Source organism: Scyliorhinus torazame, chromosome 7 (assembly GCF_047496885.1).
Source record: "Scyliorhinus torazame isolate Kashiwa2021f chromosome 7, sScyTor2.1, whole genome shotgun sequence".
Lineage (NCBI taxonomy): Eukaryota > Metazoa > Chordata > Chondrichthyes > Carcharhiniformes > Scyliorhinidae > Scyliorhinus > Scyliorhinus torazame.
Window position 1 is genome coordinate 322,992,479 of NC_092713.1, and position 16,671 is coordinate 323,009,149.

The 16,671-nt window shown below is 51.9% G+C and overlaps 1 protein-coding gene across 5 annotated transcripts in view; it reads left to right on the forward strand.

Moving 5' to 3' along the window:
- arap3 (ArfGAP with RhoGAP domain, ankyrin repeat and PH domain 3) overlaps positions 1–16,671 on the forward strand; it is an 806,627-nt gene that overhangs the window by 342,296 nt on the left and 447,660 nt on the right. For all 5 annotated transcript variants that reach the window (XM_072512821.1, XM_072512820.1, XM_072512825.1 and 2 more), the window contains one exon: positions 8,845–8,965. In XM_072512821.1, the coding sequence (XP_072368922.1) occupies positions 8,845–8,965 (121 nt within the window). The remainder of the gene's footprint in view (positions 1–8,844; positions 8,966–16,671) is intronic.

Genomic DNA, 16,671 nt, shown 5'->3' on the forward strand with positions numbered 1-16,671 from the left:
AGGCGATGACTGTGCCAGATGTGGAAGTTGGCCAAGACCGTGTACGCTGGTTCCGGCCTTCTGCTGTGCCGGAAGGGCGACTCCGCAGAGAAACGTCGAAGCATGTCGCCTTGGAGAGAGAATTGTTGCTCGCATCAACGTCTGGCGATGGCGCGAATTGGTGTGTCCATCTTGGACCGCCGGCGCTGGTTGCCACTGCCGACCCAGTGGGACTGCCACGCGATCCATTCCCTGTCGCCGTGGCATCTGCCGTCACCCTGAGCGTGCCATCACCGAGGCCGCGACACCGCCCGTCCGGAGCAAGGTCTGGCGTGCGCAAATCAGAGTCGGCGCTTGGCTGCTCCCCATCTGGAGTCCGGTCTGCCTTCCGCCGATGCCCCCCGTCCGGAGTCCCAACAGGTTCACTGGAGGCAGCCGAGATTCCCTGAAGCTGCACTTCTGGGGTCGGAACATGCAGGAATGCACCAACCAGTGGAGAGGCTCGAGCCATCGAGGGTGGAAGCGGTGCGCCGCCACCGCAGTCGTCAGTGGTCCCACCGTGATCGTTGAGTGCCTCGGTACGCACTAGGCGAGGTCTGTCACCTTGCACCTTTTGCATGGGAAGTGGGATGCTGTCGTCACTCGTCTCACATCCCGTGGATAGATCGTCATTAGCAGCTTGCTGTTCACTAGGGTTGGGTAGATTGTCAGAGTTTTCATCTGGTGGTGCACACCATGTCGGTGGACTGTCATTGTCTTGCCATTGTCCTTCATTTGGGCTTTTCTTCTTTGGAACTTTAAATCTTCCCCCAGACATTGCAGAACCTTGTTTATTACCCCCAAATTCTCCCATATGTATGGTCTCGAATATAGGATCCACTGTTTCTATCGACATTGTACCATTTTCCAAAGAACATTCCGTTTCACTTTTCTTCTCAGGTACCTCATATGTATCTTTGTCTAATGTACATGCCTTCATGGTCTCTGGGTCTGATTTTGCTGGGACTGGCATGGTCACAGTCTCCCTTTTACTGTTCTCAATTGCCCACATTATACTCCCCATACATAACTGCTTAATCACTGGGGTTAGTGTGGTACAATGGACAATCGGGTCGACCTTATCTGCATCTTCACCATTAGTGGAAAGCACACTTGGTTCACTTGAAACTGCTGTGGGTTTTAAATTCGTTATCTGGCTACTCGATGTCGGTGTCCTCAGGATTCTTGCTCCAATGTTCTGCTCAATAATCAGTGGAGTGTGTATAGGTTCAATGCAATTAATGTTCCCCTCAAGGTTTGAAGAGTCATTACTGACCAACTGCTGGTCTCCGAAGTTGGGATTTTGCGGCATTGTGTTGAAGGGAGACATTTGTCCCTGCTGTAGATATGATTCAGGTTGTGTTATTTCCATTACCTGAGGATCAATGTCTTGTCCATTTTTTCGATCCGTACTAAAACACTGGCAATTCTCAGTCTGCTCCTTGCAAGTTAAACATTCAATTAATTTCGTTAGCAAATCCTCAGCATCCTTCTGTGGCCGTGCAGCATTATTAATCTCTGTTCGGCTACAATGATCCTGAAGGTCAGCGCATAAACCTTTTTTCTTCGGGCTTGGACGAGGCGATTCCTTTGGCTTGTCTTCAGTTGGGCTTGAACAGTCTTCAGCGCTGTGCCCTTTATTGTAGCATGAGAGACCGTCATGGTCATGCTGCTGTGTAGTGGAGCATGGTAGGCTGTTATAGCCTTCTTGCTGTTCACGGGAGCATGGCAGACTTGCATCGTCTGCCGCTGGTTGGTCAGGAGAGGTTGCTAGACCCTCATGGTCTTGTTCCTGCAAGGACTGCGCTCTGGAGTCTTGCGTTCCTTCCATCGTGGAGTCCGTCCACGAGCTCACTGTGGAGGCTTGTGACACTGGAGTCACTTCTTGTTCGTGCAAGGACTGCGCTCTGGAGTCTTGCGTTGCTTCTATCGTGGAGGCTGTCCACGAGCTCTCTGTGGAGGCTTGTGACACTGGAGTCACTTCTTGTTCGTGCAAGGACTGCGCTCTGGAGTCTTGCGTTGCTTCTATCGTGGAGGCTGTCCACGAGCTCTCTGTGGAGGCTTGTGACACTGGAGTCACTACTTGTCCGTGCAAGGACTGCGCTCTGGAGTCTTGCGTTGCTTCTATCGTGGAGGCTGTCCACGAGCTCTCTGTGGAGGCTTGTGACACTGGAGTCACTTCTTGTCCGTGCAAGGACTGCGCTCTGGAGTCTTGCATGTCTTCTTTCATAGAGTCGGGAACGTTGAGCGGGACGTGGACCACGCTCTGTGTGGCAGCAGGGCACTCTCCGTGTGCTTGCACCGCTCCCTGTCTGTTAATGTCAGGCTGCAGCATCATCCGGTACTGATAAGTTGGAACGTCATATCTGCTGGATTGAAGATCCTCAAATCCGAAAAATGAATCCGCATCTGCGTCGGATTCAATGTGGGGGCCGCCAATGTGCAACACGAAAGGTTCGTCCGAGTCATAGTCATATAGGACCACGGAGCTATCATTGGGCTCGCGAGGTCCGGAAACACTGTAAAGATCGTCATCGAAGTATTCAAGGTCGGAATCATCGGCTTGTGTGTAGGTAACTGCTTGTCGGAGGGTTCTTCGGAGGTTAAATTCATCTCCTGGGTCAATTTGCGGCACTGTGCTGTCATTCCAGGTGAAGGAAGGTTGTTTTACAGCTTTAACAGATTTTTGTTTTTTTGATTTGGGACGTTTCCCTTTTAAATTGGATTTGGGACATTTCCTTTTTAAATTGATCCAGTCTTGGGCCTCTGACATCCTGACGCTCGGTATGTAGCACGTAGGAAGCGACTGCGCATGCTCAGATCGCTGTTCCTTTACCGATGGCCGTTTTCTTGACTGCGCATGCGCAGCATCTCGCGCATGCGCAAACGAAACTTCCGGTTCTGCGCACTTCTCGCGCAACTGTGCTCGCGTTATACCTTTAGCAAGATGGCCGCCGACCTCGACCCAGCCTTTTCTCAGGCCCGGGATTTCGGGCTCCGGGATCCCAGCCACGAGGTGAGTACTGCAGCTTGTCTTACCTTTAAGTCCCCATTGGATTGCGTATTCTTCACAGTACTTGGCGAATTTGCCCATGACTGCCTGGTAATCGTGCCTTTGCTGCCTCCTGAAGAACCTGAACCTTCTGAATATTTCTCTTGCCCTTGCACCGGCGACGATGAGGAGAAATTCAATTTTTTCCTTATCATCCAGGTCCTTGAGTTCAGCTGCCGCCAGGAACAACTCGAACATTTGCCGGAATCGCCGCCAGTTTTCGTGGAGGTCGCCGTCGCACTGGAGCGCCTGCGGAACCGGGAGCTCGTACATCATTTTGCCTGGGCACTGCTGGTTGTCTGTGTACACTGAGGTATGCCGGCAGGTATCGATCCACTCCTGTACCATGTGGTGTTGGGTGCTCTGGTGCACAGATGAGCCAACACAGTTGTATGTGGTACAACTCTATTTTATTATAACTCTTATAATACAGTTCGTTCTGGATACTCTGCACGTGCTGTCTCCCTGAGTGTCTTTGGCAATAGCTGTGTCCTGGTTCTCCTCTGCAGCTCTTACTGACCACCGGGGGTCGTGTCTGTGCTTTTATATCTTTCTGTCATTGGTTGTGGTGTTGTGTGTTCTGATTTGTCTGTTGGTGTGTCTATCATGATGTGTGTGTTTGAATATCATGACATCACTGTCACAACACTGAGCCTGTTCACTAGTGTCACAGCCACAACAACGAGGGCCATTCACTAGTGTCACTGCCACAACACTGAGCCTCTTCACTAGTGTCACAGTGACAACACTGAGTCCTGTTCACTAGTGTGACAGCCACAATACTGAACCCTGTTCACTAGTGCACAGCACTGAGCCTGTTTACTAGTGTCACAGCCACAGCACTGATCCTGTTTACTAGTGTCACAGCCACAGCACTGAGCCTCTTCACTAGTGTCACAGTCACAACACAGCCCTGTTCACTAGTGTCACAGCCACAACACTGAGCGCCACAGTGACAACACTGAGCCCTGTTCACTAGTGTCACAGCCGCAACACTGAGCCCTGTTCAGTAGTGTCACAGCCACAACACTGAGCCTCATCACTAGTGTGAGAACCTCTCTGGCTACATCCAGGGCATCTTGAAACCCATCGTACAAGGTACACCCAGCTTCTGTCGCGACACGACGGACTTCCTACAGAAACTCAGCACCCATGGACCAGTTGAACCAGAAACATTCCTCGTCACAATGGACGTCTCGGCACTCTACACCAGCATCCCCCATGACGACGGCATTGCTGCAACAGCCTCAGTACTCAACACCGACAACTGCCAATCTCCAGACGCAATTCTGCAACTCATCCGCTTCATTCTGGATCACAACGTCTTCACCTTCGACAACAAGTTCTTCATCCAGACGCACAGAACAGCCATGGGGACCAAATTCGCACCCCAATACGCCAACATCTTCATGCACAAGTTTGAACAGGACCTACTCACCGCACAGGACCTTCAACCGACGTTATACACCAGATACATTGATGACATTTTTTTCCTTTGGACCCACGGCGAAGAATCACTGAAACGACTACACAATGACATTAATAAGTTCCATCCAACCATCAGACTCACCATGGACTACTCTCCAAAATCAGTTGCATTCTTGGACACACTCGTCTCCATCAAGGACGGTCACCTCAGCACTTCGCTTTACCGCAAACCCACGGATAACCTCATGATGCTCCACTTCTCCAGCTTCCACCCTAAACACATTAAAGAAGCCATCCCCTATGGACAAGCGCTCCGTATACACAGGATCTGCTCAGACGAGGAGGAGCGTAACAGACATCTACAGACGTTGAAAGATGCCCTCGTACGAACGGGATATGGCACTCGACTCATCGATCGACAGTTCCAACGCGCCACAGCGAAAAACCGCACCGACCTCCTCAGAAGACAAACATGGGACACAACCAACAGAATACCCTTCGTCGTCCAGTACTTCCCCGGAGCGGAGAAACTACGTCATCTTCTTCACAGCCTTCAACACGTCATTGATGACGATGAACATCTTGCCAAGGTCATCCCCACACCCCCACTACTTGCCTTCAAACAACCGCGCAACCTCAAACGAACCATTGTTTGCAGCAAACTACCCAGTCTTCAGAACAGTGACCACGACACCACACAACCCTGTCATGGCAATCTCTGCAAGACGTGCCAGATCATCGACATGGATACCACCATTACACGTGAGAACACCACCCACCAGGTCCGTGGTACATACTCGTGTGACTCGGCCAACGTTGTCTACCTCATACGCTGCAGGAAAGGATGTCCCGAAGCGTGGTACATTGGCGAGACCATGCAGACGCTGCGACAACGAATGAACGGACATCGCGCAACAATCACCAGGCAGGAATGTTCCCTTCCAGTCGGGGAACACTTCAGCAGTCAAGGGCATTCAGCCTCTGATCTCCGGGTAAGCGTTCTCCAAGGCGGCCTTCAGGACCCGCGACAACGCAGAATCGCCGAGCAGAAACTTATAGCCAAGTTCCGCACACATGAGTGCGGCCTCAACCGGGACCTGGGATTCATGTCGCATTACATTCATCCCCCACCATCTGGCCTGCGAAATCCTACCAACTGTCCTGGCTTGACACAATTCACCCCTCTTTAACCTGGGGTTACCCCATCTCTGGATCTGTAAAGATTTAATCACCTGCTAATGGTCGCATTCCTAGCATTGTCTGGCATCTTTGAATTTGTCTATATATGTGTTTCTGGAACAGACCTCTTCATTCACCTGAGGAAGGAGCAGCGCTCCGAAAGCTAGTGACATCGAAACAAACCTGTTGGACTTTAACCTGGTGTTGTAAGACTTCGTACTATGCTCACCCCAGTCCAACGCCGGCATCTCCACATCATCACTAGTGTCACAGTGACAACACTGAGCCCTGTTCACTAGAGTCACAGCCGCAACACTGAGCCCTGTTCAGTAGTGTCACAGCCACAGCACTGATCCTGTTTACTAGTGTCACAGCCACAACACTGAGCCTCTTCACTAGTGTCACAGCCACAACACTGAGCCTGTTCACTAGTGTCACAGCCACAACACTGAGCCTGTTCACTAGTGTCACAGCCACAACACTGAGCCCTGTTCACTAGTGTCACAGCCACAACACTGAGCCCTGTTCACTAGTGTCACAGTCACAGCACTGATCCTGTTTACTCTTCATTTCAGGTCAACCACTCTGGTGGAGGAGGGGGGTTTCTTTATTTGGTATTGGGGTGGGGGTAAGGAAGCTGACGTGGAGATGGTTGGTGTGGCACAGTTGGTGAGGGAGGGATTGCGGTGTCCACTTTGGGATGGGCCTGGAGGTGTGTGAGGCGCTAACTTGGGGGTGCTGGCTAAAGAAGGGTTATCGCTGACCCATAGGGAAGGGGGACGGGAAGCCCCCCCGACCCAGTTGTTTACGCGGAATGGGCTGAGGTTCAATGGGCCGGTTAAATAGCGGCGTAGGGGGACCCACCCCCCTGGTTAGTGGGATGTTGGAGGGGCTGGGTGAAGGAGGTGCAAGAGGGTGAGGGTGGCCGAGACTGCCAGAGGGACAGTGTATGAGTATGGGGAGAATGCAGGATGTTGGTGAAGAGGCATCAACGGTGCAGATCAGAAGGATGCAGGACGAGAGGGGCAAGTTGGACCCAGAGGAGGTAAATGGGATATTTGAGGCCTTTTACAGAAGGTTGTATGAGTCGGAGCCTCTGCCTGGGGAGGAGGGTATGGGGTGATTCTTGGATGGGCTGGAGTTCTCGAGGGTGAGGGGGGGCAGAAGGTGCAGGGGTTGGGTGCCCCGATTGGGCTGAAGGAGGTGATGGACTACATGGGTTCAATATAGGCGGGGAAGACCCGGGGTTGGATTGATTTCCAGCCGGGTTCTATAAGAAGGTTGGTGCGGAGCTAGGTCCTCTGTTGTGGGATGTACAATGAATCGAGGGTAAGGGGGTGCTCCTGCCTATATTGGCACAGGTGTCCATCTCATTGATTTTAAAGAAGGATAAGGACCCAGAGCACTGTGGGTCGTATCACCCGATGTTGCTGCTAAATGTGGATGTGAAGTTGCTGGCGAAGGCGTTAGCGTCATGGATAGAGTACTGTGTACCGTGGGTGATAGGAGAAGAGCAGACGGGATTTGTGAAGGGGCGGCAGCGGTCAACCAATGTGCATAAGACCATAAGACATAGGAGCGGAAGTAAGGCCATTCGGCCCATCGAGTCCACTCCACCATTCAATCATGGCTGATTTCAACTCCATTTACCCGCTCTCTCTCTCCAGAGCCCTTAATTCCTCAAGAAATCAAGAATTGATCAACTTCTGTCTTAAAGACACTCAACGTCCCGGCCTCCACCGCCCTCTGTGGCAATGAATTCCACAGACCCACCACTCTCTGGCTGAAGAAATTTCTCCTCATCTCTGTTCTAAAATGACTCCCTTTTATTCTAAGGCTGTGCCCCCGGGTCCTAGTCTCCCCTGCTAATGGAAACAACTTCCCTACGTCCACCCTATCTAAGCCATTCATTATCTTGTAAGTTTCTATTAGTTACTCAATGGTTACTCAATGTCATTATGATGCCCTCAGAGGGGCAGGAGGTAGAAGTGGTGGTGGCGATAGACAGGGAGAAGACCTTCGATCGGGTCGAATGGACGTATTTGTTGGAGGTGCTGTTTGGCCAGGGCTTCATGGATTGGGTTCAGCTGTTGTAAGGATGCTGATAGCTCGTGTCCGGACAAAGAGGACCAGTTCAGGTGTGCTCGGTCTCCCCACTGCTTTTTGGTCTGGTGATAGAGCCATTGGCAACGGGGCTCAGAACGTGGAAGTGGTGGGGAGGGATTGAGGAATTGAGGGAGGGGTCATGCACAGAGTTTTGTTGTATGCAGATGATCTTCTGTTATATATCTTGGACCCAGCCGGGATTATGGAGACCCTGAAGGAATTTGGTCGTTTCTCTGGGGATAAATTGGAAAAGCAACGTGTTCCCGATTAATGCCGGGGCAGGAGAGGAGGCGAGGGGGGAGTTGACGTTCCGGGAGGGTATCATAAGCTTTCAATATTTCGGGATACAAGTGGCTCGGAGCTGGGTCCAGCTGCATAAACTAAATTTGGGGCAATTGGTGGAGGGAATGAAATTGGACTTTAAGAGGTGGGATGTGTTGCTGCCGTCACTGGCTGGGCGCATTTAAACAACGCTGCTGCCCAGGTTCCTGTTCCTGTTGCAGAACCGCCCCACCTTTTAGGAAGGTGAATGGGTTGATATCGAGGTTCGTGTGGGCTGGGAAAACTCCACAGGTGAGGAGGGTGTATTTGGAAAGGGGGTGTGTGCGGGGTCAGGTGGGGGGGGGGGGGGGCGTGAGGGGGGCTTGTTATCAGTTGCCGGGTTGTCTTGGGTTATAGAGTCGCTATGAGGATTTTATTTGGCCAATATCCACACATTAGGCCAAGTGGCATCTTCCTCTTGCCCTTCTCTGGTTGTGTGATTTTCAATATCAGCAAATAAACCAGCTTTAACGCAGCAGAGTACATTCACCAGTCGCTACCTTCACTAAATAGAGACGTTTGATCACCTGTACACATGCCAATTTTGTCCAGCACAACTCCAACTTACTAAAATTACTTGTAGATGTTCTTACCAATTTAAACAGTCACAGTTTGATGTGTATTTTTAAAGATCTGGACTTATTTTCTGACTGTTATTTTCTGACTGTTATTTTCTGACTGTTATTTTCTGACTGTTATTTTCTGACTTATTTTCTGACTGTTATGCTCAATCTTTATAGGACCCTTACCCAAAAGGCGTGATCCCCTTGAGTGTTATGCAGATGGCAAGAGCAGCAAAGGAAAATAAGTTTGAAGTTGTCACAAGCCACAGAACATATGTTTTTCGGGCAGAGAATGAAGGTGAGTGAGGGATGTTTTATTTGCTATTATCCATATCTAACCTCTCCATGAATTAGCACTCAGTATATGTTGAACTCTTCAGCTTGAGTCTGAATTGGAGGAAGTCAGACATTGTTGGATTTCACGCCCTCTGACTCTCCTTCAGTGTTCACTCACCAATGCGAGTATGATCGTCTGCTAAGAAACTCTATTTTACTGGTCAGGGGTTCTGTGGGTCCTTGGGTGGCTGATGAGCTCGACCTCTGACCCGCATCTTCGACTGCACACTTGGTGGGTGTTTCCGGGGGTTGGGATCGGTCCTTGGACTTGGGATCACTGGTATTCCTTTCTCAGGCTCCTTTCGCAGGCTCCTTCTTACCGCCAGGTGTCCTTGAAGAATTGTGTCCCTTCAATTAGGAGCTTCCTCCAAGAGGGTATCTTCTGAGCAAGGCTCTCCCAGGCAGTGACGTCTATATTGTATTTCTTGACGTAAGCCTTCAGGGTGTCTTTGAAGTGCTTCCTTTGTCCTCCGCTTGTTCAGGACCCTTTCTTCAGCTGGACAAAGATGATTTGCTTTGACAGTCAGGACTCTGGCATCCTAAACACTCGGCCGGCCCAGCGGAGTTAGTTTTGGATGATCGTGACCTCAATGCTGGCTTGCTTCAAGAACACTGATGTTACTACCTGTCACCTCTGTGATGTGGAGAATCCATCTCAGACAGCGTTGATGATACTTCGAGGGCCTTGATGTTCTGTCTGTATGTAGTCCAGGTTTCTGAGCCTAATTGAAGAGTTGGGAGGCGACCGCTCTCCCAACATCTGCCAGTATAGATGTTATGGCCGTCAAAGACTCTGGTCCTTTGATGTCCGAAGAAGGCAGTCATGGATTGGACATGATGTTGGATCTCCACATCAATGTCAGCCTTAGAGGAGAGGTGGTTCCCCAGGTACGGGAAATATTCCACATTTGAGAGGGTTTCTTCGGGGATCTTCATGGAGAGGGAGGCCGGATCTGGCCCTGGGGCAGGTTGGTAAAGGACTTGAGTCTTCATGAGGTTGAGACGGCGTCTTTGGGATTTTTCCGTGAAGGTGCAAAGCACGGTTTAGAGATTCTCTTCTGAGAGAGGAGAATTCGGTGCCAACCACATACTGAAGCTCCACGATCGATGACAGTGTCATTTTATTCTTGGATTTCAACCGGTTGAAGTTCAAAGGTTTTCCATCCATCCTGTAGGCGAGGCCCACTCCTTTGGGAAGCTTGCTCTTGACAAGATGAAGGATGACTCTCCACATTTTAACAATTCACCCCAACTTCATGAGTTCTCAGCCCTCCCAAAAAAAGTTCAACAAAACAGGGGCAGCACGGTAGCCAAGTGGATAGCACTGTGGCTTCACAGCGCCAGGGTCCCAGGTTTGATTCCCCACTGGGTCACTGTCTGTGCGGAGTCTGCACATCCTCCCCGTGTGTGCGTGGGTTTCCTCCGGGTGCTCCGGTTTCCTCCCACAGTCCAAAGATGTGCAAGTTAGGTGGGTTGGCCATGATAAATTGCCCTTAATGACCAAAAAGGTTAGGAGGGGTTATTGGGTTACGGGGATAGGGTGGAAGTGAGGGCTTAAGTGGGTCGGTGCAGACTCGATGGGCCGAATGGCCTCCTTCTGCATTGTATGTTCTATGTTCTATGTAAAAGGAGATGGAATACAATGTGGAAAAGTGTGAGATTATATACTTTGGAAGGAGAAATGGAGATGCTTACAAAAGCAGAGGCACAAAGGGCCTTGTTCATGATTCTCTTAAGGTTAACGTGCAGGCTCAGTCGGCAGTTAGGAAGGCAAATGCAATATTAGCATTCATGTCAAGAGGGCTAGAATACAAGACCAGGGATGTATTTCTGAGGCTGCATAAGGCTCTGGTCAGACAACATTTGGAGTATTGGGAGCAGTTTTGGGCCCCGTAACTAAGGAAAGATGTGCTGGCCTTGGAAAGGGTCCAAAGGAGGTTCACAAGAATGATCCCTGGAATGAAGAGCTTGTCATATGAGGAACGGTTGAGGACTCTGGGTCTGTACTCGTTGGAGTTTAGAAGGATGAGGGGGGATCTTATTGAAACTTACAGGATACTGCGAGGCCTGGATAGAGTGGACGTGGAGAGGATGTTTCCACTTGTAGGAAAAACTAGAAGTAGAGGACACCATCTCAGACTGAAGGGACGATCCTTTAAAATGAAAATGAAAATCGCTTATTGTCACAAGTAGGCTTCAAATGAAGTTACTGTGAAAAGCCCCTAGTCGCCACATTCCGGCGCCTGTTCGGGGCTGGTACGGGAATTGAACCGTGCTGCTGGCCTGCCTTGGTCTGCTTTCAAAGCCAGCGATTTAGCCCAGTGTGCTAAACCAGCCCCTAAACAGAGATGATGAGGAATTTTTTCAGCCAGAGGCTGGTGAATCTGTGGAACTCTTTGCCACAGAAGGCTGTGGAGGACAAATCACTGAGTGTCTTTAAGACAGAGATAGATAGGTTCTTGATTAATAAGGTGATCAGGGGTTATGGGGAGAAGGCAGGAGAATGGGACTGAGAAAATATCAGCCATGATTGAATGGCGGAGCAGACTCGATGGGCCGAGTGGCCTAATTCTGCTCCAATGTCTTATGGTCTTACATCACTTCAAGCCCATGCTATCCTCAATCAAATGGCAAAGCAGAGAAGGGCAGAGGAATAATCAAAAATTTATTCCATGAAGTAATAGACGATAAAGATCTACCGTTGGTGTTGTTGACGAACAGAGCAACACCTCTGTTCATTGGATTATCACCTGCTCAGATGCTACTGGGTAGAAGAATTGGCACCACATTACCGGAGATAACTATTCCAGATATGGATCATCAAGAGATACACAACCGTATCCAATCACAAAAACAGAGGCAAAAAGAGAACTATAATAAACAATAAAAACCTTGATCAAAATTGAAAGAAGGAGACTTTGTACGTATTCAAAATCCTGATGGTGGATGGCAACACATAGCTAAAGTTGTCAGACGGGTCACATCAACATCGTACTTAGTTCAGACTGAAGAAGGTTCTATGTTCAGACCAAACAGAAGAGCGCTGTTGCACATCAAGCATAATGTTACATCCCAACCTCAAAATGTTATTGATCAAGATAACGAGCAGGTTTCTCCATCCCGCCACACCACATTTCTGGTTCAGCATGCCGCCCGGATTCTCCGGCTGGTCAGTGGGGTTTCCCATTGTGGGGCAGCCCCATGCCGTCGGGAAACCCCCGTGCTGCAGCTAAAAGGGAAAATCCCGACAGCGGAGAATTCAGCCCAACATCTTCAAGGACATTGACTTTCGCAATCCTTACTTGACACCAATACACCAAGAAGAGATGGAAGATCGATTGCATACTTTGAAGACACCATTGAGAAGATCAACAAGAAAGAGATCACCAGGCAGATTAAATTTGTAATGGCTGGAATAATTATTCATTTACCATCAACAAAGTGATGTAACAGTTATTTGCAAATTAATGTAAAAAAGTGAGAACAAGTTTATGATTAATACTAGCTCATGTAATGTTCAAAGATAAATGTCACAAACACTGTTTATAACAATTTTCATTTACAAAGAAAGGGGGATATGTTTTTATCATAAATGTAAGAACTGCAAAGGTTAGGGTTGTCTTGAATAGCCACGAGAGGGAGTTAGAGTTACAAGTATATAAAACATTGATGCTAAGATTTGTGGGGGAGAGAAGTGAAGGTGTAGATAGTGTGAGTAAGAGCAGATCATAGTTTATAATAGTACAGAGATTAGTTGTAGATGAGTGTAGATTATATGTTAATATAATCAACTGTATTATTTAGGAGTGTGTGTCGAATCCAAATTAGTAGCGTTAATAAATCTATAGCTTTGTTTGAGTTAAAGCTATTTTGTGGTCTTTGTGAACACTACACCAACCATCCTGAATTAAGCAACACAAAGAACACCACAGGGGGAGCCGCGGTCCATGTCTGTGAAGATCTCGATCCGCGACCTCACATATGCGCCCCGGGACCCGACAAGTTGCAGGTCCCGCAGCGCGCCCTTCTTCACTCTGTCCACCAGCCACAGGGCCAGGCCCTCATCGGGCTGACCGAGATGTGACTCCAGGTCGAGGACCTCCTTCTCCAACTCCTCGATCCTGGATTTCTATCTCTTTATCGACCCCCTCTCATACGCCAGACAGAAGGTACGCAGGTGAGTCTTACCCACGTCCCACCATAGCCTCAACGAGGGGAAGCCTCCCACTTCCTTCTCCAGTCAGCCCAGAAGCGCCGAAACGAGCCCAGGAACCGCTCGTCCTCCAGCAGCTGGTTGTTAAAGTGTCAGTACGCGGACCGGGACTGAGCACAAGACAGGGCAATCCCCGCCCACACCAGACGGTGGTCCGAGCATGGCACCTGCTGCACAGAGGGCGTCGGGACATGGGACAGGTACGCCCTTGAAATGTAGAGGCGGCCGATTCTGGACACTCCAACCCCACGCCTCACAAAGGGTGAAGACGCTGGAGTCAGGATGGAGAGTCTGCCAGGCATCCACCAGGTCAAAGAACCCGAACAGGATCCTTAACTTCACCACCGCACGAGAGCTGCACTGGGTACCGAGGCGATCATTTGTCCCGAGGGCGCAATTCAAATCCCCCCCCCAGGACGATGCACTCGCTCGCGGCAATGGTGCCAAGAAGAGTGGCCACTTGTCCGAAGAAAGTCGTCTGCTGCTGCCCAGCCTGGGGAGCGTAGACATTCACAAAGTGAAGTACCTCGACTCCCTCGCGGACTGTCAGGTGCAGCAACCCGCCTGGCACTGGTTCCTTGACCCCCAAGATCTCCGGCTGAAAATGTGGGGCCAACAAGATAGCCACACCGCTTAAACGTGACGTTGGATGACTCATGTAGACCCCCCCCTCGCCATTCCAGGAACCATGTGGCATCGTCTCCCGGAGCCGTGTGGGTTTCTTGCAGGAAGCACGTCACATACTTCCCGTCCCGGAGGACCGAGAAGTTCTGGAACCTGCAGAGCGCGTCCCTGCTGCCGTTAATGTTGAGGCTGGCGATGGCCACCTCCATGTCAGTAGTGAAGTGCCACCTTCACCTTTCCAGTGCTCGGAAGCAGCAGAGGAGTGCGGGCCGCTCTGCCCCCTCAGGAGTCCGGCGAGGAAAGATTTCTGCCAGCGCTGCTCAGAAACGTCCGCGTCTCCCATCTCTTTCATGTAGGCGCGGGAAGACCGGATGAGCAGCATCAAGTCCGACGACCGGTCAAGGACGAGCTGCACCCGGTTTCGGCGACCGCGATTTGCACGCAGAAAATCCAAGAGTTCCCCTCGGGGGATGAGGGGCGACTCGGTGTCGGTCACGAGGGAGTCCACCGCCTCACTGCAGGTGGACCCAAAACCATCCCCTGTGCCCCCCCCACTGAGCAACCGTCCTCCTCCGGGCAGTCGGCCGTCTGGGACCGAGTCCTCCGCCACATTGAGTGTGGCGTTGGGCACGGTCCGACCAACCAGCCCTGAGTCTGCCTCGACCCCACCCCCCAGATCAGTCGGTTTCTCGCTGGCTCCTCTCGGGTATCAGGCCAGAGTGCGGCTGCGGCTCAGACCCCGCGGCCACCGCACAGATTCGGGAATAACTTTGGGAGATTGAAGGGTCCCTTGTTAGAGGCTGTGGCGGATGGCGGCGGGGATCCTTGCCACCACCACTCAATCACCGAGGTCATGGAGCTGCCGCACCCGCGGGCGGGGTGAAAACGAACGCCTCCGGGGTGGATAGGGAGGAAAAAGACGGAGACGCACCGAGTAAGGGCAAAAGGTTTTGTTTTAGAACATCGAACATTACAGCGCAGTACAGGCCCTTCGGCCCTCGATGTCGCGCCGACCTGTGAAACCACTCTAAAGCCCATCTACACTATTCCCTTATCGTCCATATGTCTATCCAATGACCATTTGAATGCCCTTAGTGTTGGCGAGTCCACTACTGTTGCAGGCAGGGCATTCCACACCCTTACTACTCTCTGAGTAAAGAACCTACCTCTGACATCTGTCCTTTATCTATCTCCCCTCAATTTAAAGCTATGTCCCCTCGTGCTAGACATCACCATCCGAGGAAAAAGGCTCTCACTGTACACCCTATCCAATCCTCTGATCATCTTGTATGCCTCAATGAACAGGTCAGGGAGTGAGGTGCGTTTGACCTTTTCAGTTTTCTTGCGGGTCAGGATGTGCTATCATAGGTCAGGGTGCCGCCCTCTCTGTACCGGGTGGGGGGGGGGGGTGGAGTCAGGGCGCCGCCCTCTCTGTACCGGGGGGGGGTGGAGTCAGGGCGCCGCCCTCTCTGTACCGGGGGGGGGGTGGAGTCAGGGCGCCGCCCTCTCTGTACCGGGGGGGGGGTCGGGGTGCCACCCTCTCCAGACCGGGGGGGGGGGAGGGGGAGGGGCACCGCCCTCCCCATACCGAGGGGTGGTACCACTTATGGGGTGAGGTCTGTGCCGAGGGACCCTCCATCCTCGCATCGCCCCCACCCCCTCCCTCGACACTCTGCCACCGGGGACGCGGCTTCGGTGATCAAGGCACCAACTCAAGGTCACGCGCATCACCGCCGACCCCCCTTGTTGACCTGCGCTGCAGCGACGCCAGGCCCAATGCTGGGGTGTCAATGGGCCCCGCAAGGGCGGCGTGTGCGCGGGGTACGGTGTATCAGTAACCCCCGAGTTCCATGTCTCGGGGTTCTCTCGGCCGACGGAATCGGGGTGTCCGGGTGGGTCCCCGCCTCACATTCTTTCAGACCTTGCAGATGTCCTTCCTCCTCCAAGCTGGCAGCTGATTGGTCGGTAGGCGGCATGGTGTCCCCTCGTGGGGGTGGGGTGAATGTCAGTGGAGGGGGAGGGGGAGGGGGAGGGGCGGCGGTGCCAGCCCTGGCCACCTTGCTGCACGTGGTGGCAGTTCTGTCGAACATACCCCACCTTCTTACAGGGGGAGCACGGCACGCCTTCCGCAGACCAAAATATATGGAAAGGCTCCCCTTGATCGGAGACTTTGAATGCCCTCTTCCCAGGAAAGCCTGGTGCTGGGAGGAGTAGATGTGCCTGAGGGAGGCGTCCTTCAGTCCGAGAGGGAGTGGCACTACCTCGGAACGAACCTCCCCCAATAGTTGGAGGTGGGGTAGGAGGAGCTCAGTAGGGAGGTAGCGCGGGACATTGGACAATATGACCCGTGACCTCAAGAGGGTTCACTGCCACGTAGGTCCCGCCCACCACGAGCTCCTTTTCAAGGGCGAGGTGAACTGCCCTCTCGGCCCTGAGGAAAACACGACCTTCCCGCACATTCGAGAGGCGACCACAGTGACCAAGGGGCCAACGATCTGGCCAAGGCGCGAACACACGCCTCTATGGTGACGGTGGGGTGAGCAGCCGGAAGGGCGGGTGGGGGGGGGGGGGGTTATGGGAGCAGTGAAGGCCGAAGCAGCCACCACCCCGGCACAGGGACTCTGGACGGCCCCGGCACCAGAGTAGGTGGAGTGGGATCAGGGCAAGTGCCACACCCACCCCAATGTGGGCTTTGGCGTGTTGGAATTGATTTGAAATAGACAGTGAGGGGAGGGGCATTAGGGGAAGAGCGAGGTGGCACGATGCCCTCTACCCCTCGGATGGTATGTGGAGGAACGAGGAAAGGAAGGGAAGAGAAAGCAAGAGACCCA